The sequence below is a fragment of the Malaclemys terrapin genome, chromosome 17 (assembly GCF_027887155.1).
Source record: "Malaclemys terrapin pileata isolate rMalTer1 chromosome 17, rMalTer1.hap1, whole genome shotgun sequence".
Lineage (NCBI taxonomy): Eukaryota > Metazoa > Chordata > Testudines > Emydidae > Malaclemys > Malaclemys terrapin.
The window spans coordinates 11,063,165-11,085,500 of NC_071521.1; the positions used below are offsets into that span (position 1 = coordinate 11,063,165).

At 42.9% G+C, this 22,336-nt stretch overlaps 1 protein-coding gene across 3 annotated transcripts in view; it reads right to left on the reverse strand.

The window, feature by feature from the left end:
• Nucleotides 1-482: 482 nt before the first annotated feature.
• NUP214 (nucleoporin 214) overlaps nt 483-22,336 on the reverse strand; it is a 78,717-nt gene continuing 56,863 nt past the window's right edge. For 2 of the 3 annotated variants that reach the window (XM_054007456.1, XM_054007455.1), the window contains exons 29-36: nt 19,491-21,278; nt 17,895-17,965; nt 17,032-17,188; nt 10,983-11,132; nt 6,044-6,215; nt 2,059-2,201; nt 1,459-1,483; nt 483-718 (exon numbers count right to left, since the gene is read on the reverse strand). In XM_054007456.1, coding sequence (XP_053863431.1) covers nt 685-718; nt 1,459-1,483; nt 2,059-2,201; nt 6,044-6,215; nt 10,983-11,132; nt 17,032-17,188; nt 17,895-17,965; nt 19,491-21,278 — 2,540 coding nt within the window. In that variant the 3' untranslated portion in view covers nt 483-684. The remainder of the gene's footprint in view (nt 719-1,458; nt 1,484-2,058; nt 2,202-6,043; nt 6,216-10,982; nt 11,133-17,031; nt 17,189-17,894; nt 17,966-19,490; nt 21,279-22,336) is intronic. The other variant, XM_054007457.1, reaches the window with a different exon arrangement.

Consider the following 22,336-nt stretch of genomic DNA (forward strand, 5'->3'; position numbering starts at 1 on the left):
AGTCTTCCCTATAAAAATTGTACTCAATTGTGATCATTTTTTGCAAAGCCTACTATAAAAATGAAATGGAGAGAGCCCTGGCTCCCCACCACTTTATTGAGCATGGCCGCTAACAGTATTTGTGCTGTACTCTCCTAATTTCTCATTTGAACTGACTTTCTCCTTCCCCAGCAGGCTCAGACTGGACCCATGATTCTTGGCATTTCAGTGAGGTGAGCATGCACAGCTGTCACTTGATGGGTCAAATATACTAGCCCCGTCATAAAAAAAAAAAAGACTGACTTCCATTTACTTCAATGAAAGCTGCACTGGTTTAGACCAAGGGCTGAATTTGGCCAATACAGCCCCTTCTCTCTTACATAAGTGGGCTGGACAAGAGGCATCCTTTCACAGCATCTATATCCAATCCAAATGGAGCTGGTATAATGCAAGCTTGTTTTTTTCTGGATACGTGCTGAAAAATTCTTCCACACAAACCACAGTGAAGCAGATAAAACAGTTTATTAAAGAGCAAGAACAAGTATTGCATAAAAATCAGCATTAAGGGTTTTTAAAAAAGGAAGTAGAATTGATATTTCAAAGGAAAGATGATCTGATGCTTGAGCGTGAAGAGGATTCACAAACTGAGCAGCTCTAACTTGGCTGACGACAGCGTGGGTGGAAGGGGCTCATGAACATCCCCTCTCAGCTTCTCCAACCACTAAACCCAGAGGTGGATCTGTGAAACAGCAGCACAACACAACAGTGAAAGCGAGAGTCCCTCTTCATCTAGAGCAATCTAGAAAATCTCTAAAGCGTCCAAGAACCTCCATCCCAATCAACGTGCCACTGGAAGCTTTTTAATAGAACGCATTGGCACTTCCTGCACCTTTCAACTGAGGATCTGAGAGAGCTTTAACAACACTGTCTCAATGTACCTGTTAAGTAGATATGCTTATGTTTATTCTACTCATGGGGAAACAGAAGCACAAAGTTTAAATGACTTGCTTAAGGCAACCCAGCAACTCAGTGGCAGAGTGGGGATAGAAATAGGAATCTTGCCTCCTAAGAGTACTCTAACCACTAGACAAAGCCTCATTTAGATCAGGAAGATGATCTAGTATTTTGCACCATATTTCCATTTCTACTATGGGGATAAATATTTACTTATCCCTACTATGCATTTTGCGACCAAGAGAAAAAAGTACTACATAATCCCTGTAAAAGAAAATTTACAGTTCACTACATAGGAAAGGACACGATCAAGAAACTTGCCATCTAGATACTGAGCTGTGTATATTACTATTAAAAGGAGAAACAATAATGAATTAATCCTCCTTTACTGCTTAAAATTTCAACTAGGATTAGCATTTTAGTGTGCTTTCCAAAGCTTCCTTTCACACATCATCTAGCATTTCTATTCTAGTTCTTTTTATGTGTTTAATGAAAATCAGATACAAGGCAGTGATGGGTACTTACGAGTTAGATGGTCCAAAGCCAAAGCCTGAGAGAAATGCAAGATTAAAGAAGGATTATTGTTAAAGGCATAAAGAATGCATGCGACACATAGTATGGTCACCCTCCCATATTCCCTTAGAACAGGGGTTCTCAATCTCTCTTTCTGAGCCCCCCCCCAAACGTGCTAAAAACTCCACGCCCCCCGTGTCACAACTGTTTTTCTGCACGTAAAAGCCAGGGGGTAGCAAGCAGGGCAATTGCCTGGGGCTCCCCACCACACGGGCCCCTACAAAGCTACATTGGCTCAGGCGCTTCAGCCCCGGGTGGCGAGGCTCAGGGCCCCTCAGGGCTGGCTGTGTTCTCTTGGATTCTGCCAGTTAAGATTTCTGGGCAGAGATCCACCTGATGCCTGTTTAGCCTTCGCTCTCTCAAATTTGTGGTAAAATCAAATAGGAAACTGAAATAGGCATTTATTGTAATCCGAAAGGGGAAAAATACACCTCTCAATTCTTCTCCCACGCCCAGTTTCGTAAACCCCAACAGGCAATGGGAGCAAGGCACAGGGATATGCTAGGTCTCTCCCACTTCACTCTCTGACAGGGACATTTCAGCTCCTCATACCTCCTCCACTTGACCCAAAGCCAGAGAATCCACTGCTTTGTGTGCCAAAACCAGTAGTCTGCTGGGACAGCGACCCGAATGTAGGAGCATTTTGATTTGCCAGGGTGCCAAATGATGCAGTATTGTTACTGGTGCCACCAAAACTGCAATTCAAAGAGAAAACACAAATATTTCATCACTCAATAAAGGAAGACCACGTGTCTGCCCCCACCTCCCTGAAAGTAGCACCCCCTGAAGCCCACAGAACCTCTATTATTATATACCCACTCACTGAGAGATGCTTATTTCTTGGTTTTATTAAGAATTTTGCACAGTACTACAACCACCCTTCTGCCCATCTGCCCTTCAGAGGAAACAAGAAGTGAGCACATGGAGAAAAAGTTTAACTTAACACATGACAAGCAACTGTGGTGCATTTTCATTCCACGAAATCCCAACTCCTGCCATCATGGGGAATATAATAAATCACCCCCACCACCATCACTTTTTATCCATCCAGCTCAAAAATTCTGCATCATTACTGTATCTTACAGAGGGGGAAAACAGAGACAGAGGTTGTGTGATTTGCCCAAGGTCACACAGCAAGGGGTATGACAGCGCCAGGATTTGGAACCCAGTCTCTTGATTCCCAGGGCAGTGCCTTATTCAGTGAACAATACAGCCCTTCCATAAAGTCTTCTCCAGCCTTATTTCCTTCTCCTTTCTATTCTGAAGTATGCATCATTCTGCTTCCTTCCTGAACCTCTCCTTGCCTTTGACACTTCTCTCACTTTACCGATTAGAACAATTATTAACTTTATAGCTTTGGGGGACACAGTCTGTCTGAAAAATGATACTCAAATGTAGCTTTATAGAGAGAAAGCAGATCTACCCTTCCCCACTCACCCCATCCAACCAAGCACTGTACAGGCAAATATTTCCTTTTTAAAAATAACCCACCACCGCCAGTATCACATCAATGAAATGCCATGATAATTCCATCTAACATGGTTCTCACTGGCACCAACGCCCTCTCACAATTTTGTATGTTATATTTATGCTTGAAAACAATGGGCTTATACCACAGATATAATATCTGGAACTGGGAATAGTGTGGGCATGAGCTATCCAAGTTTCTCATCACAAAGCTCTGATAATGCACCTCAGCACGGAGTAATGCAGCCAGCCAGAGATGCCAGTCAAGTTAAACAGTGTGCCTGTTTCCTGATGCTGATAAAATGTCAAGTAGGTAGTAGGCTGAGCCCAGCAAGCTCCATTCATTTGTGAAACTCAATATGAACCGACAGTGAATTAATTCACATCTCCAGCCATTCAGATCAAGGGTACATTCTTTGAAGCATCAAAACATACATCTCGAAAAGAGACAGCCCTTGCAGAAGTGCTGCATGCAAGTCTCTTGATAAAGAAAAGTAATCCTCTCTGCCTTGCTCTCTTTAAGAGACAGTTGTCTATGCAGGTAGTTTCCATATATGGTATTAGATTCAGACAGGCATTTCAGTCACTTTGCCTTTCAACACTTAAGCCTGCTAGCCACTTATAGCCCTGAATAAGATTGTTGACGTGGCTAGTTGCAGATGGCTTTGGCTCTTGATTGTAAATGAAATGTGATATTGCTTTTCTTAGTATTTTTTAAGAGGGGGAGGAAGGGCCAGTGGTTGACAAGGTTTTTATGACTGTTCTGTCTCCCCAGGCTGTGTGCTTCTATCAAATAAACCATCTCTACTAGCTATGGAAAGAACTGGACGTAAAATTAGCAACAAAGAAACCTGTGGTTTAACTGCCTCAATCTTTCAGCTACTACTACAGGCTGTTGAAAAAGACTAGGCAAGGTAAGAATACAAAAAATAGAAAAATTACAAGTCATTGCCATTGACTTTACTTTAACGGCGTAAGTTCTATTTCTAGAGCTGGAGACCTTAACCTATCAATCTAGTTGTGACCAAACTCCTCTCCCAGATTCTCGGGGATTTTCTCATGCAGCGTCACTGCGAGATTGAGAATTTGGAGGGAGTTGACATTAAGGTGGTGACAGCGAAGGCCTGTCCCCATCCCAAGTTGTCTTTAGATTTGATAAAGAACTTTGCAGGTATCAAGAAACAGAAGCTGCTTTTTGCTGCACTTCCTCAAAGCAATGTAAACTGTTGAGAAATGATGCAACTAACCACATGACTGATTTTGCAGCACTGTCTAATGGGCTGAGCACAAGACTGAAAGGAGCTGAGTACTAATCCTAGAGTACTAATCCTACCTCCAACACCTTGGGCAAATGACATTACCTGCATTTCAGCTTCTCAACCTATCTGTCATCCGTCCCCCCCACCAACGCCTTGCAGTAATGGTGGGGGGAGGAGGCGCAGACAGATTCCACTACTGCGGGGGAAGAAGGGGTTGACAGGAAAAGTTTGGGCACAGCTGATTTAAGCCAATTAGGGTGGGATTTCAATGCTTCCTAGGGAATTTGGACACCCAATTCCCATTTTATTTTTGTTTTAAATAGGGACACAATCTCTTGGAATAAGCTTTTCAAAGCTGCCCAAGTCTCTAGCTTCTAAGGTTGTGAAGAAAATGGAGTGCAAGCCATTGAAGTGCTTGCTTCCCAAGTCTTCAATTCCTTAAACAAGAACTCTCATTAAGATGTGAATAGCTACATTCCTGAAAATGAGATGTTAACTCTGAATCCTAATGATGGGACTTGAAATTTCAGTGCTGCTGACATTAGCTATTTGGTGCGTGTGTTTTCAATACAAAATTCTGCAGCACAATAGCAACTGGAAGCACTATGGCAGAGCAACATAAATTGAGTTTAATATCCAATTAAATACAGTTAGTGCAGTATTCCTTGTGTTTGCTTTTAGATTTGAATAAACCCCTCCATTTTTAGCTTATCCGCTGCACTGCAGTACTACAGAACTCAGGGATCTTGCAGCAGAATTTACAATGAGCTTGCCATGGAATACGGTGGGCCTTGGAGAACACCTAACTGACCGCCCCATGAAGGTGCTGAGAATTAACTACTTAACATTTGCAAACCCATTTTGAAGATGGAAAATACGGAGGTGCATTATGTAAAGGTGGTTCCTCTCTGAACCCAATGCAGACACTTGTGAGATATGCAAACACTGAGATTGAGGGGATTACAACAGAGTGCAAAAAATAAAGGCTGGGTGGTTTTTCCACTGGATCTTGCGACAGACAGTTCTCCAAGAATTCCCTGCAGAAAATGATTGGGACTGATTATTATTATGGGATGTGTACATACAGGAAAGGGTCGCCTTGAAAACTAGGTATCTACCAGCAACTCTGAAGTGTGGGGTGGAACATTTGCAGCTTCACAAGGTTTGAAACCATGTACTTGTTCGGTGGAACAGGGAATAAATAAAGTGCTGTCTGCTGCAAGGTAAGATTTCAGTGCCATGTAAGTGATCAAAGGTAAAAAAATCAGTATTCCATCTCTGGAATCGACCACATATTACTAGTAGGGTCTGTGCAGGGATGAGCTATCATATTGAACTCTTCTCAAAATCTCTCTCCCACCCCAAAAGTGGGACTGATTTTAGAGATTAAACAAATTTATCATTCCATATTTATCATTCCAAGCCCCCTTGCTTGGCACATTTAGAACTAGACTGGAATGCACACTAACAAAAGTGCAAATAGGAAACAAACCGGCTCTCAGATACGTGGGCTGGATGGCCTAGGTCTTTCTCACTTCTGTATTCTAAGGTTCAATTTGATAGCTCCCAAATTAAAATGAGAACCTGTTACTTTCATTAGGGCCAGCATGGTCGGAATCATAAAATACTGTTTTTTGCTGTTTCCCTTTCGGGTGGGCTTTTCTAATGAGGAAGCCCATTGCTCACTGATCAACCCTAGATCCCTAGACCCTTCTTTATTTGCAGAATCAATTGGATACAGAATGAAGCATAACAGTTTCAGACAGAACAAGAACACTGATTTCCCAGTCCCTAGACCCTCTTTGGCTTACCCAAATCCTCCGGTGTTGGCTGCAGCTGTACCCTCGCCGAACACTTTGCCTCCCGTCGAGCCCAGAGGGCTTGTAAAGGCTGGGGCTGAACCGAATGCTGGCACCCCTCCAAACCCAGGGGACCCCCCGAAAGTGGGAGGGCTGCCAAACACTGGAGCAGCACCGAAGCCACCTGAGCAAAACAGAGGCAAAAAAGGGACAAGAACATCAAGTAAACAATAACACAGAAAAAAAGAAAAACAAAGTTAGATTTCCAAGTAGACAGATTCTAGAAGCAGGGCGGACATTCCTGTACATGGTCACAGTATTATCTATGGATAATACAGCTACAACCAAGCTTCCAAAATGCAGCCCATTTTATTACAAAAGGCCTGGGTAGGAAAGCTTGTGAACGCGTTCCAAAACCAGCCCAAAGACACACAGACTATCCAATGGGCAAGTGCAGTTTGGGTTGCTTGAGCAGCTGAGCTTGATTCCCAGAATTACATTTTAGAGAGCATAATTTTCAATTTAAATTTAGATACACATCAGGGGATATATACAGTGTACAAAGCCCACTAACACACATTCATGCTTGTATGGTGTGTGAAGGAATCAAAACAGTCTACTTGCTTTATATAAACTAGATGCTTTAATTGCAATTTAGCGGAGTATTCACGTTAACTGGGTTATACTGGCAATTAAAAATACATGTGGCAATAAATTATAGACTGATGCTTTTCATTTATTTAAACAATGCTCATGCATCCTTCATCAATGATCTCATGTCCCTTACTGCAGAAGGGAAGAGCTTAGCTTCTGCAGACAGTTTTACAAACCTAATCACCAGGAATTAGATAAGTTATTAAGGTCTGAAGGAAAACCTGTGCAAAAAAAACAGGATGAAAAATTCCCTGCATAGGTTGGTTTCACTGACAACACCCCCAACAAAATGCTACATATCTGATATGAAAGATAGCTTATACACAAACCTGTTGGATCAACAATATTGTTGTGCTGCACATAGATCCTTAAAAACATGGAAGGATTCTCAATGCAATGGGTAAGATTTGCTCTTCTCTACCTATTGTGACAAGATGGCAGATGTTCGTATGGTGGGTCCTGTGCTTTTCTTGAGGGGGGGGGGGAGGGTGCTAAGACGCCACCCCTTGCCCCTGCTCTTGGGCGCTGAGGGCCCCACTAGTGGCCCGGGAAGGTGGTAGAGGAGGGAAACAGGAGAGGGGTCTGGGTTTGCTCCTTGCTGAGTCCCAGCCCCTCTCAACCCTTGTGGGTCTCTTTCCCTCTTCCCCCGTGGGTGGAGTTACCCTCGGTCCTTAGACGCAGGGGCAGGGTCTCCCTTACTTTGGTTCTCTGGTCTTTCAAATCTCACATACATGTCCAAGCTCCAATCCTCTCTCCTTCCTCCTCTTCCTCCAACTGCCTGAAGCAGGGGATTTTATTACGTTCCTGACAGGGCCTTAACTGACTACAGGTGCTCCAATTAACCTGTAGCAACCCTCCCTAGTCTACAGGGAACCACATCTTAATTAGCCTAAGGCTTATATATTTCCCCTCTACCACTGCTCCCTGGCCCTCCTGTATCACACTATGTTCTTATACGCTACCCACCATAGCACCTGAGCACCTCAAACAGTAAATTTACCTTTAAAGGACTAATGAGGGAAGGAGATTTTTTTAACCTCCAATTAGAGATGGGGAACTAAGTCACGGGATTATGTGCCTTGTTCATGGTCATTCAAGGAATCAGTGGCAGAGCCAAGAATTAAACTAGGCCTCAAGGTCCCATTCAGTGTCTTAACCTCCTCCTTCTACACAACATAATAAAAACCTTTTATTAGGATTTTTCTGCTCTACATTCACTCTGCTGATGCTGTTTGCCTGTTTAGAACTGACTACCTGGATCTCGTAGGGCACGTGCTGGTTTGTTCGATTAAGGCGGAGGTTTGGGATAACACCATGCATTTTAATACCCGGAGTGAAATTCCAGTCCAGGCCAAGAGAATGGATACTGTCTGGTTGTAAACACAAAGGTCTGGAAAAAATAAAAGCTGGAGCTGAATTATTGAAACAGATCAGCTATCCGGTTACCCTTTATTTCTAGAGACACAGGTCTTTACCTAGCTCCTTGGAGCTTAGTTCTGGACCAGACTCTCTTGTATACTGTGTGTTAATGAACATAAAAATAAGAAGGCCACGCAATATATAGACGGCAAACCAGGAAAAAGAAAGCTCTGTAGCAAGTCATGCCCCTTCTTCATCCCATACTAAATAGGAAACTACAGACTATTTTTATGGTGTCTAACACCTAGACTTGGCTGTGGAAAGGGCTTTAAGGAGGTTCCACATCACTAAATCGCCTACTACAATAACCTGTCAGAAAATCCCATCTCAAGATTTATTTTGAAACTGGAGTTAGAGAATTATCTCCTTTCCTTCAATAAGGGAGGAGAGGGGGAGAATCATTCACTGAAACCACCTATCTCCAACACCCAAGATAAAAGATACAAGGCTGGCCTGATTGATAGTGTGTCAAGCATTCTGCCTTACTGAAAGTAGTATTTAGGAGAAACACTGGACATCGTTACCGAGGCTAGTAGCATCAACTGACAGTATCAGCTACCTCACTTACCCAAAAGCAAAGTCACCACTAGTGCCATGGCTGCCATGTTAAAATACTATCTCATGAAGGACCACTTCTGTAAGGGGTACGTTGGAGCATCATTCTCTGAATTCTATGGCGTCAACCTTTGTATAGCCTTTTCCCAAGGAAATTCCAAGTTGCAAAGGTGCCAACTGGAGGAGTATTCTAAGGTTAGATGAAAGAATTCTTGTTTTGTCTAACCCTTTGGTTTTCTATTTTTGTTTGGTAATTATCAAGGCAAACACCTTGTTCAGTTGAAACAGACTTCATATCAGTCTCCATTACTCCCAATGTTTGCAGTAGGCAAATTACCATGGAATAGGAAAAAGGATTAGGCAAGATTTCCAAGAACTTAATAGTCAACAGAACAGCACAGAATCATAGAATATCAGGGTTGGAAGGGACCTCAGGAGGTCATCTAGTCCAGCCACCTGCTCAAAGCAGGACCAATCCCCAGACAGATTTTTACCCCAGTTCCCTAAATGGCCCCCTCAAGGATTGAACCATGTATTTCAGTGTTCACTACAGACTAATTACAGAAGAGAAAGTGCCACATGTGTAACAGCAAGGTCAGACTGATTTTTAAAAAGTAGATCTGAAGCTTTCCTGACTTGGACTTTTTGGGGAAAGTCCCACCAAAGACTCTGGTGCATACAAGGCCATGATGGGTTTATGACAGAACGGGTTACACAAGAAGGGAATTCGGGATCATCAATAGGCAAAAACACCCAGTTCACAATAAGTTCTATAAATCACATTCCACGCTACACTGTCAGTGAGCTATATACGCCTGGCACTAACACTTACAGCTCACTTCCCTACAAACTGAATGGCAGTTTCTGCAATGAACCCTGTGAAGATAAAGTCTACTAAGTGTTTTTGTGTAATTCAGGTTCTAAATCATTAAGTTTTGAATCTAGTATCTGAATTTCCACTTGCTGGGACCTGTTTTTTGGAAGGAGATAGATGGTACCTGTGACGGTACCTCCCATAAGGCTTTCTGGAAATATGCTTAGAATGTGTTTTATGCTACACATGCCTGTAACATATCTCAAAGGTTATGATCTACTGAATATATTAATCCTATTTGTATGCATGTATCATTTTCGTATTCGAAGTTATGAATGTTGGCTGTGGACTGGCTTGATTTCTAAATAACCTTAGTAGAGCATTTGGTCAGCTCCTGGAGAAAGGAATGTTGAAATTAAGTTCCTAATCAAGAAACACTTAAAGGACAATGGATCTTGGAATGCTCCAATCCACATAAGAAGTCTACTTGAGGACGTTCAAGGTAGCATGTAAACAATGGATGCTACCTGTAAAAACTGAGAGTCATGCATGGACATGTGACTTGCCCAGGTGACTCCTAAACTCCATCTTGGAGCTCAACTTTGCATAGGAGTGAGGAGGGGGTCTCCACCCACAAGAGAAAGTCTATTTAAACCCCTGGGAGACCCCTCCATTTTGTTTTCAGCTGGCTAACGAGAGAGCCTCTCCAACCCCCAGAATACCTGGAAGAAACTGGAACAAAGGGCAGTGACTGCAAGGGGTATGAGTGATTGCTGGATCCAGGCTAAAAGGAGATTAGTTTGTAAAAGGGAGCATTCTGGAACTGGTGAGGATCTTATCTGTATTCAGTTTGATTAGACATAGATTTGCGCATTTTATTTTATTTTGCTTGGTGACTTATTTTGTTCTGTCTGTTACTACTTGGAACCACTCAAATCCTACTTTCTGTATTTAACAAAATCACTTTTTGCTTATTAATTAACTCAGAGTATGCATTAATACCTGGGGAGCAGACAACTGTGCATCTCTATCAGTGTTATAGAGGGCGAACAATTTGAGTTTACCCTGTATAAGCTTTATACAGGGTAACACAGATTTATTTGGGTTTAGACCCCATTGGGAGTTGGCCATCTAGTGTTAAAGACAAGCACACTTCTGTGAGCTGCTTTCAGGTAAACCTGCAGCTTTGGGGTAAGTAATTCAGACCCTGGGTCTTTGTTGCAGCAGACGGGTATGTCTGGCTCAGCAAGACAGGGTGCTGGAGTCCTGAGCTGGCAGGGAAAGCAGGGGTAGAAGTAGTCTGGGCATATCAGGTGGCAGCTCCCAAGGGGGTTTCTGTGATCCAACCCGTCACAGTACCATATGGTGGAGTATCATGCAGGGGCAATACTCATGCATATGATCTTCCATACACTGGGTCTGGGGTGTAGATCTCTGACTACTGAAACACACTACTCAATATCTTACAAGTAAGTGTGGGTGTTTATAGCGGGTTTGTTAATACAATACCTGCTTTGGTTGGACTAGAGAACCCAAAGCCTTGAGCGGCCACGGTCCCGCCTCCAGAACTGAAAGTGCCTGTAGGTTTCTGCTCTCCATAAGATGAGTTGCCAAATCGAAAGGTCTTGGCCCCATTGTTTCCAAATAAGCTAGAGGTATCTAGAGAGATGAAGGATACTCGTGAAGCTCATAAGAGACAAAAAGAAGCACGTTCCCAAAAAGCACATAATGAATATTATATCCAAAATGGCAGTCTATGGAGAGAAACTAAGTTTGTCCTAATCCCTGTTCTAATAAACTGCACTAGTAGCCACTTCATTGTCTCATTCTTCACTGACAACAAGACAGATGTAACTACTGTTATCTCCAGTGTTGACCATCTGGTGTGATAGTGCAATAAAAAGTGGAAGTCAATCCTTCAAATAAGAAATTATGGTCACGGGAAACAGTCACTCATGGTGACAAGTTTACCATCTAGATTTCATGCCTTGAAAAGAATGGTTATGTGACCTAGAGTAACTGATTCTTTGAGACGTTGTAGTCAGTGTGGATCCTACTGTAGGTGCAAATGCACCTTTCGCACACAAGTTCAGAATCTTTTGAACAGCACCGTCTCTTGGGGCCCTGCATGTGTCCTGTGCCTACTCATGCTCCCGTGAGGGATGATAAAGGTTGGAGCAGCCACGACCCTCCCTCTCTTCCCTCGATTTGTAGCCCATGTTAGCTGAGGACTCCAAACGCAGAGATGGAGGGCAAGTCATAGGATCCACACGAATTACAACATCTCGAAGAACCGCTGTTAATGTAGGGTAAGTAACCATTCTCTCTTCTTTGAGTAGGTCAGTATGGATCCCCCTATAAGTGCCTGGCAAGCAGTATCCTCTTCAGGATGGAGGAGTGCCCGGTTCATCAGTCAACCAGGAATCTGAATGCTGTTCTCCTGAATCTGGCATCGGATCTATCAGCCAAGTCCAATGCATAGTGCTTTACAAACAAGAGTGGATTGTTTCACCTAGCAGCCTTGCATATGCGCATTCTGGCACATTTTGGAAACAAGTCGAGAATGTTGCCTGAGGTCTGGTAGACTGATCCTTGAGGGACAGTGGGGAGCTCATAATAGTGCGATATACTGAGTTACCCTCTTTGGGATGAAATAACTGAGACTAGAGGGCTCCAGTAGCACCAACAGTACAATGGTGGCGGATTGTACTGGTACTGGCCAGACTGGGTGGCACATCCACTGTAGGTGCTGCGCTCAGCATATGACGCGGTGTTTGGGGTCTTTCTGTCCTGGGGTCGGTGCCGAGGATGTCTGTCTCATCTATGATGCCAAGGAGGTGCCTGTTGGTGCACGCACTCCCGGTGCTGACATGGTTCTTTTTAATCTCCTCTCTTCACTGGAACCAGAAGTGAGCCTTGTTGCTGAGGCATTTGCTGAAGAAATGCTCCTTGGTTCCACCTTGGATGAGATCTCCCCGAGGTCTGAGGCCACCTTCATGGATTGCTCCAGGACGTGCAGTTTGAGCCTTACATCCCTTGATTTTTGGCTGCAGGAGGAGCAGCAGCAAATGGAGCATTTATCAGCAATGTGTCCTTCCCTGAGGCAGAAGAGACATCAGCTATGCTTGCCTATTGGGGGCAACAGACGGTTGCCTGAAGGGCAGGTTTAAACCCTGAGGCTTGGAGTTTCCACTTCCAATGGTTCTACAACCTCGCTCTGCTGCAGAGTGTGTCTCCCCCTACAGTCTCTTCTCTCTTCTGCCCCCTCCCCCCCACTTTGGAAGGTCCAACTAAATGGTAAAATCGATAACTCAACTAACCCAAGTGAGGAACAGTTTTCATAATAGTTTTTTGAAGCTCAGACAAATGCTGAAGCAGGTCAGACCCTCGCTAGCTTCCGCCTCACCACCATGGGTGGTATGAAGGGACAGAGGGACTGCTCTGCCAGTTAGGCACCCTTACAGGGAAGCACAAGGAGGCACGGGGTGCATACATGGCTGATGGACACAACTGTTCCAAAGATTCCAAACTCACATGTACACATCGACATTGGGATCCACACTGACAAATACTTGAAGAAGAACTAAAGATTCTTAAAAAGCAACAAAGAGTCCTGAGGCACCTTATAGACTAACAGATGTATTGGAGCATAAGCTTTCGTGGGTGAATACCACATGCGCATGCGTCTGACGAAGTGGGTATTCACCCACGAAAGCTTATGCTCCAATACATCTGCTAGTCTATAAGGTGCCACAGGACTCTCTGCTTTTTACAGATCCAGACTAACACGGCTACCCCTCTGACACTAAAGATTCTTAGCCATTGTGGCAGGAAGAGCCAGGATTTCTTGACATGATACACTGCAGTCTAACTTGCAGCTGCACTTGTGCTCTTACAACCTCACTGGCTAAACAGGGCCTGAGGTTTTTAAATCTTCCATGAGACAGAACACAGTTTATGGCTTCAGTAGTCAAACGACCCTGAAGGGTGTAAGTCCTTCTTTGGTGAACTATTTGTTTTCCATTAGCATGAAGATTAATTTTAAAGTTAGAGATGGGTGAACTTGCCAGGACAAACAATTAGCCACAGCCTTTAATGCTGGTGGACTGTTAAAAGGGTACGAAGGGACCAGATTACTTTTTAAGTGGGTTTAAATGGTCCTTTCAACTTTACAGAGCTAATGTGGCTGCTTCCCTCTCCTCCCTACTTTCATCTGCTGGCAACTGCATTGCTCCCTTTCAGCCAGCCTACCCACTAGATCCCTCTTCTCCTATTTCCCTGCTAGCTGTTGGACAAATTTACAAGGGAAAACGAATAAAGACACTCGAAGCTACTAATTTAGTAAAAGGTACAGTTGATACGAAAAAAAGGCTTCTAATTTTGTTTAAATATAGATGTACTTGTTAACATGCTTATGCAGACCACTGAACAGTCTGCAACAGATACATGCATAAGGTTATGGTACTCCAAGTATTCCAAACTGATTTTCAATTCTGGAGACTGGTGGGCATGATATTCAATCAGTTTCACAGGGAATTATAAAGACCAGCTAGTTCAGAAAACTCAGACTAATGCAATTTTAGTCCGACAGCCCTGACAATACAAAACTTTACACTAACAGCCAACAATCTGAGCCTGGCACTAACTACTAGATCCAGAGACAAATTTCTGAGGAATCGGATTAGCTTTTTCCCCACTCCTCAATACACACAAACATCTAAATTGCCTACTAAATCCTTAGTAGCCTCCAGAGATTCTCTGTTTTAATATTTCATGACCAACATAATGCAGATTTCTAAAGAAATGAAAAATCACCCCTGTACAACTGGCCTTTAAAAGGCATCTTAAAGGGTGCATATGCCTTGCAATGACTCCCTGAACAGGCTTAAAGTCAGCCCCCAAGACAGAACAGCTTGTCCAGGAGTAACACGTTGAATAGGTTTAAAACCCCCCGCCTTTTTACGCCATTAACTACATTTGTTGCCCTGTAAAACATCCATGTGAATTAAATGCATTCTGAGATTTCATCATTTCTTTGATATCTCATCTTGCATATGAAAAGTGACTGAAGGCCTGTGAAATTTTGTGTCAAAGATTTAATATATTTTCTTATGCATACAGAAATGCATCTGAAGGAGGAAAATGGCGTCTCAATATTACACTGCTCATTTCTACTGACGATCCTCAGCTATTTGTATGACTAGGATTTGTTCTCCTATTGATTTATGCAGATCAGTGGATTGAAATCCTCTTGCCGTGAAAATAATTCACCTCTCCCTCCGCTACTCATTCAATCCCCATGCACCAGTTGCTTGATTAGTAAATAGATTTCTGATAGTTTGTTAATTAATAAAATGAAGTTAACGTACTTTCCATTTGAGAGACACAGTGGGACTCAAGTTCTGAAGGTAATAAATTTTGGCTTTGGCATTAGAGAGAAAAAGGCGCCCACTCCAGCTGCACACACAGTGCGGTACTAACAAGGTTGTGTTTCAAATGACAGACTTGCCTTCGCAGGTAAAGTAGTGTTACTGCTTCCTTAATGGGTCAAAAATGCTACTGCACCTAAATGGGGAAAATCTAAGGATCTTGCTTAGACCGGGGGGTAGGGGGGAGAAAGGAGTGGAAGAAGGGAGCAAAAGGACACAGATCACCCAAACTGTATTCCAAGGAGTAACATCTGAAATGCAAGTTAGATGAGACTGGATTTCATGCCATTGTAAACCTCTATCTAGATTTTTTTACTGTGTTCTTCATGTAGTATCTGAGCACATTACAAAGTAAAATATTCAAACAAGAGGAAAAGTCTTTGGTCTTGCTCCCTCCCTCCTCCTGCCCTTTCCCAAGGGGATATTAAGATCAAGTTTTCAAAAGTTACTTAGGAACCTACATCCTGTTGACTTTCAAAATACTTAAGTTACTTCTGAAAGTGGCTGTAAGTGCTTTTAAAAAATGTTATCCCTGCTAACCAGTGGCAGGAATCAAACTATACACACAGCACTTCAAGAACCACAACCCAGCAATGTGAGAGTTGAACTTTCCACCAGAAGGTGGTTTTGGCCTTGAAAAATGTACAAGCCCGTACAGTAAACAACTCCACTTTGATGGGCAGTCACCCTGGGGGAAAAGTGGGTCATTAAATGACCTGTGCATTTTATGCTTATGAAAGTAAGAGCTATTTAGAAGGGCACGTCAACTTGTCTCTTCAGTACAAGTCAGGAGAAGGTCCTTAAAAATCAAGCTATGCTGAACTCAATACCGTAAAAGAGGCTAGCACTTGGAGATGGGTGTAGATATGCATGTCAGAAGGCTGCATGGCTTGCTGTAGATTAGACTGTCGTTAACAGGCCCCAACTAAACCTCCACAGAAAGCTGTGTTGCAGAGCATCCCTCACTTCCACTCAATAGCTCCCACTTTCAAGTTTCCTTTTTCACTTTTACTCAGACACTAAACACTCTCTCTCTCTCTTTATAAAATCTGAACTATAATTTCTCTCTAAATTTAAAAAGCAAAACCTTGTTGGGTGAAAGGGGGAGGACTGTCTGCAGCTATGTGACCCAGCTACACTAGCTTTGAAATGTTTTAAAGTGGACCAGAACACTTGTCCAGAATGAGTGCAATTATACTGGTACTGGAAATGCTTATGAATTGTTAGCGGCACCTAAGGGTTTGCACATCCATATGGTGTTAAAAAAAAAAAAATCCAGCCTTCTGACCCAACAGTGGAGATGTTAGCTTTCTAAAGCAGAAGGGACTTCACAGTCTTTCAAGATAACCTCATTTTCCATCCTTGCTTACTCATTCCTAGATTTGAAAGTAAAATCACCAGGATCACCTTTAGTCTATGGATTAAAAGAGACGGGATGTTTGTACAGAACTGCCTGGGATCTGAATAGTAAGTGGACTCATACACTGAATACATCTGTTGTATTTTAGTGCAGTGCTCCTGCTTGGCTCCTAAATATATCTTGTATCACACATCAATATGAAAACGACTGCGAAGATACCCTGAGAAAGGCAGGTTCCTGGCTCCTCTACCACTAGTAGCAAGAATAAATATTTTAATAAGAATTTTTGCAGTTTCCAGCTACAAAATGACAGATCAACAAAAGAATGCAAGAAATCAAAATCACAGGAGAATAGAGTGGTAACTGTGGGACTCTGCAGTAAGTAAAACATACTGCAGAGGAGAAATAAACAAGGTTTGAACATCCAACTTAAAAGCTGAAGTTCACTGGTAAGAACTTACAGCACTGAATTTTGAAGAATTATATTTTGGTACTGAAAATCCCTACAAAATATGCACGCTGTTTTCAGACTTCTCTCTGTGCACATGGCTATTTGGAATATTTCCCTGTTCATTTTGCACAAAACTGCAAAAGGAAAGTAGACTTTGGAAAGGTACAGCGCCCCCCTTCCAGCACATCCCCCTCCAACCACTTCCCTCTGTTGCTCAGTAGGTCTTTCATGCCATCATGGAAATTACCCAAGGACAAAACTACCCCCACAAAAGCAAGATGGGAGCTCAGTACATTTACACTCATTTCCTTTACTTACTCTGGGAAGCTGCAGATCCAAACCCTCCAGTGGCAGAACTGAAGGGGTTTTTATTGGCTGCCTCCTGGCTTGGCTTTCCTCCGAGGCCACTGAAGAAACCTCCACTTCTTCCACCACTTCCAGACCCAAACAAACTCCCACTGGAACTGGATGATGGCTAAAAAAACAAAACAAAGGGCACACGGCAAGAAAGCATTATAGGTCGCTGTAAAAAAAAGCACATATATGCCGCTGATTTTGACTGAGCTATTTCTATTCACAATAGCGATACAAAAGGGATGAGGAGCTAAGAAGCTGGTCTCCTAAGGTTGAACAAAATCAGCATCTGCTTAGGTCTCTCTCAAGCTTTACTGACCCTGGAAAATGGTACAGTTGTAACTTGCACCAGGTTGGACACACTAGGGCAAGCTGCAATGGGGCATCAGATCCACACTAGCCACCCTGTCTCTCATCTACATAGTGCAATCCCTGCAAGTAGTGAAGGGCCTACCACTGTTGCACCTAGCCAGCAATTCCATACACAGCTCACCGGCCCTTCCCTGGAGCAGGTGCATAATGAGTCCATGGTACGCCTGTTGACACCTGTTCACACTGTTTTGTTCTGTTGTCTGCTTCAAATGGTTCTGTCTTGCGCAAGAGTCTATGCATGCCACAGAAGGGGCAGAGGCTATGTCCTCTCACTCAGATGCCATAGTGGTACATCCCTGAATAATCAAACATTACTGATATAGCCTTGGATAGTTTTTATTTATTGACTACAAAACAGGTTCTATTTGGCTAGCTACAACCAAAGTTCTTTGGACCAGTCTATTTGCAAGTACAGGGCCTGCCACGTACACAGAGACAACACAGATAGTAGTTACCTGGCCAAAGACAGCGCCCCCAGTGTTGGCTGCCTGTCCAAACACGGAACCTGTGTTGCTGGAACCAAAACCTGGCCAAAGAAGAAAGGGAAAAGATGCTCCGATATAATTCCAATCTCATGCAATACTATGGTACCAGACAATTTAAAAGGGATTGCCATTCAGTACTTCAGAAGAGAGTAATACAGAGACTCCAGTAAAAAGGAGCAATGCACTTCAAGATCCAAATGATACTTCAGTTTGGACTTTATAATACCGTAAAGGTTATCACCAAATGGAGCTGGAGTGACTAGGTACATACCAACACATGAATGGTATAACACATAAGGGTAAATGTTATTTACATTTTATTTGAAAATTATTATCCCCTCACCCCCATTTAAAACAAACAGGAAATAAAATCTGTTTTAGTGTTTAGGCTGTTGCTAACAGTACTGAATTTCCGATTGGATTTCTGTTAACGTCACTGTAATGCTGCAATCTATGAACAAATGCTGTAGGATTTTGATTTCCCTCGTGTAGAGAGGATCTGAGCTTTGTTACCTAAAGATTCCAGTTAAAGATAATGAAATGTTTTGATTAAAAAGAACTCCCGACTCCATTTCCCAGTTCACTTAAATACATACTTTGTAATAAGATTTGCAGTTTCTATAATTAGAAGCACCTTCCTTTAGTAGGAGTTCACTTCCCCGAGTCTTAAGTATTCTTTATTACTATAGTTAATGCAAGAGGCAGGTCTCCTACAGTCCCATCTGTTATAATTAAATTAGGCTAATTAGTTTTATTGGAAATACATTTTATCTAATATTACTTTGCACTTAGCACCTTTCATTCAGGGCTCTCAGAAGGCTATAACCCTGCCTGAACAGAAAAGCTATTTGCTTTAGTAACATAGGTAACAAGAGAAAGACTGGCAAACAAGGTTCTGGCCTGTGTAAATATTCAATTTATCTGCACAGGCAGGGACTCTGAAGCCACATTTCCCCCCTTGTTTATTTGCAAGACATTCATAAAGCAAAAGCATACTTAGCTAGATGACTAGATCCTCATTAACCCACTGCTCTGGGGTGGCTAAATGTATCTGGTTTAGTCCCTCAGCTCCTGATGTAACAGTACATCTATATGCTCTGACTACATGTATGCAATACAGTTCACTTAAGAGGGTTCTTCAGCTGTATTAATTTCCTCACTGTTACAGGCTTACCTTAGATCTCTGTTTAATGTAATGCTCTGAAGTCCTTAAATAGCCATTTAATTCTTTGTAATTTGAGACTACAGTGAATCCAAAACACTTGAATTACTGGTCAATGAGCAGCACAGTACACTGCTCAGAATCATGTCAAGGTATAGTTAGGAATGGGAACCTAAACTGGAACTTCTTTATTTAAACAGAGCTTCCACTGAAACTATTAGGATTAAAGCAGAATGTTTAGCTTCCAACTGCAGGTCTCACACATACCTTTGGAGTTGCTATGTCCACTGCCAGCAGAAGGCATCAAAATTAGTCCTAGTTTTTCCTAGGAAATACTGCTCGCATACCTCAACCCGACAGCTGTATTCTAACTAGACTACCCCATCATCACCACTCGCTCTTACCTGAAGCTTGACAGAAGCTGAATCCAGAAGATGATGTAGTAGTGGTGGCAGTAGCATTGTTCCCAAACACTGATCCACCCTGTCCAAAGCCAGCACTCTGCCCAAAAACCGGAGCACTGCTTTGCCCGAATAGTCCACCACCAGTGCTGGCAGATGGCTGGCCGAAAGAAAAAGAACTCTGACTGTTGGTGCTAGATGGTGCTCCAAAGACATTCCCACCGCTTGAAGTTGCAGTGGAGGAAGACGGCTGGCCAAAAACAGGCATTGTCCCAAACCCAGTTTGAGTGAAGGTAAAACCACTTGAAGAACTGCTTGCTGGCTGTCCAAAGGCTGGTGCTTGCCCAAATGCTGGTTGACCAAAGCCACCCGCAGCTGCTGTGCCAAAAGCAGACGTGCCAAACCCTGAGCCAGCTACCTGAGTAGTAGCCGCAGTGGTGGAGACAGTGCTGCCGGTGTGTTGACCAAATGGAGAAGATGCTGTGGTAGCGGCTGTTAGCTGTCCAAAAACAGGAGTGGAAGGGGTGGTGGTGGTGTCACCAGCAGGCTGACTAAAGGCCGAAGAAGAACTGGAATTTGGAGGCTGAGAGAACACTGAGGAACTTGAAGAAACAGTCCCAAATACAGAAGTACCTACAGCTGGGCTTTGAACGGATGTGTCAATATCTGTGGTGGTAGCCAACGGGCTTGTAATTTCTGCAGAAGGGGCGATGACAACATCTGCTGCAGCTGTGGTCACTGAAATGTTCTGGTCCAGTGGGGCAGAGGTAGAGACTGGAGGAAGTGCCTCTGCCTTAGACTCAGTAGCACAGGTAGCTGTAGAGATTGTACCTGTGGAAGGAGTCAAGGAGGTGCTAGGACCTGTAACATCTGCATCTCCTGCTACAGACGGAGATAAAGCAGGTTCGTCTTTAACAGAATCGGAGAGCTGTAATTGTGGTTGGGGTATTTGTGGCTGAGAAGTTAGAGGTGCAGACACAGTTGTTAGTACTTCATCTTCAGGTGGCTTTTCAGACAAAGGTGGTAGCTTGACATCCCCTGCACCATTACTAGAAGCTGCTGGGGATACAGCAGTTGGCGCTGAACTCAAAAGACTTCCAAATGACAGGGATGCTGAAGTGGGGAGAGTTGCAGGTACAGAGGTGGATGTTGTGATACTGTTTGCTTGTGGAAGGCCAAATGAAAAAGCAGGCTTGCTGCCACCTGAAGATCCTCCAAGATTAAATACCCCAGAAGACCCTGTGGTGGTTAACTGGACATTGCCAAATATGCTGCCTGTGGTATTTGTGCTGACTGATGTGGATGCTGTACTGGTGGCCATGACTAATGTTGAAGTGACTTCCACGGGTTTCCCTAACTGCAGAGGGCTGTTAAAGGTAAATCCAGAAGGTATTGTGGATGTTTTAGTTGGCTGTCCACCAGCAATGTTGGTAGATGGAGCTTTAACATTGACTTTGGTGTTATCATCTGCTTGACCAACCCTTAGTCCTGAGAAGCTCCCAAGAGTTTCCCCAGCCATATTACTCTGAAATAAATTATCTCCTGGCTTTGATGGAAGGACTTCCAGTTTGCCAGAGGTTGTGGAGGGAACAGGAGTGGCAGTCGGGGCAGGTTTGCTGTTCGTCTGGGTGGCATCTACAGAAGAGCCACTCGTCATGGAGACTCCTGAAACGTTGGCTGGCTTGACGGACCCAAAGGTAAATGAGCTCTCAGGAACTGTTCCAAATGTAGTACCCCCACCAAGTGAAAATGCGTCAGGCTGACTTGACTCTTTAGCAGGGGCTGTCACTGCTACAGAGACATAAAAGGAATTAAAACGAGTTACAGGTGGCAACGCTCATTTATCATCTGTATAGTACCAGCATGCTGAGTGCTTTACAGACAGGTATGAAGAAAATGCTCCTACCTCAAAGACTTTACAGACTCATGACTATCAGATGATTAACTATCCCTGCCACTTTCTCAAGCCCCACTTTCATGAGAGTAACAATGGCTATATCTGAGGCCCATTTCATTATAGATAGGCTTATAGCCATTTTACGTGCTCTTACTTCCTTCATTTTTCAACAGTTATAATTATCTAACTAAAAAGCCCACTCTCTTTACTACAGTACATCTTGCAGTTACCTCCACTTTTTATACCCTTTATGTACTTAGCAAAAAGTTCTGGCATGCAGTGAAGAACTGGTAGTCTAAAGCAGTGGCTCTCAGCTAAGGTTGGGTCACAAACCTGTTTTCTGGAAGTTGCCAAGTTTTCTACAGAATTAAGTCTTTTTATATAAAATCTTAGCTATATAGAGAGCATTAGCCACTTTTATCTAGTCTATTCTAATCTTTGAAATACTGAAGAAAAGCTCCCAAATGTAATAACATTTATTCAATATATAGTTATCAATGTGCTATTTAGTATGCAGAAAATTTTCAGTCTGATTGTATATTTTATATATTTTATCACATTTCTATGCCTTGACTGTAAATGCCTACTTTGGACATACATATATGGTACAATATCCTTAAATTATCTATTAGTTTTGTGGTATTTAGACAGACAGAGCGTAAGAGACTTGACATGGGGATCAGCCAATAAAAAGACCAAATAGTTTTGGGACCTTTGAGAAGCCCTAATTTCTCTTCTCTGCCCTTACTGACCCATTTTTTAAAAATAAATTAAAAGGTTAAAGTGATACAGATTAATATATACTAGTAACAGACACTGAATTAGTATGACTTATTTCCTCATGAAACTTTAAGGTCCTTACCAATTTTCTTCACTCAATTCCCATCTCCACCATAAATAGCTAACCAAAGCTAGGGTTCTCTGGCTGACCCAGGGAAAGTATCATGAGGAA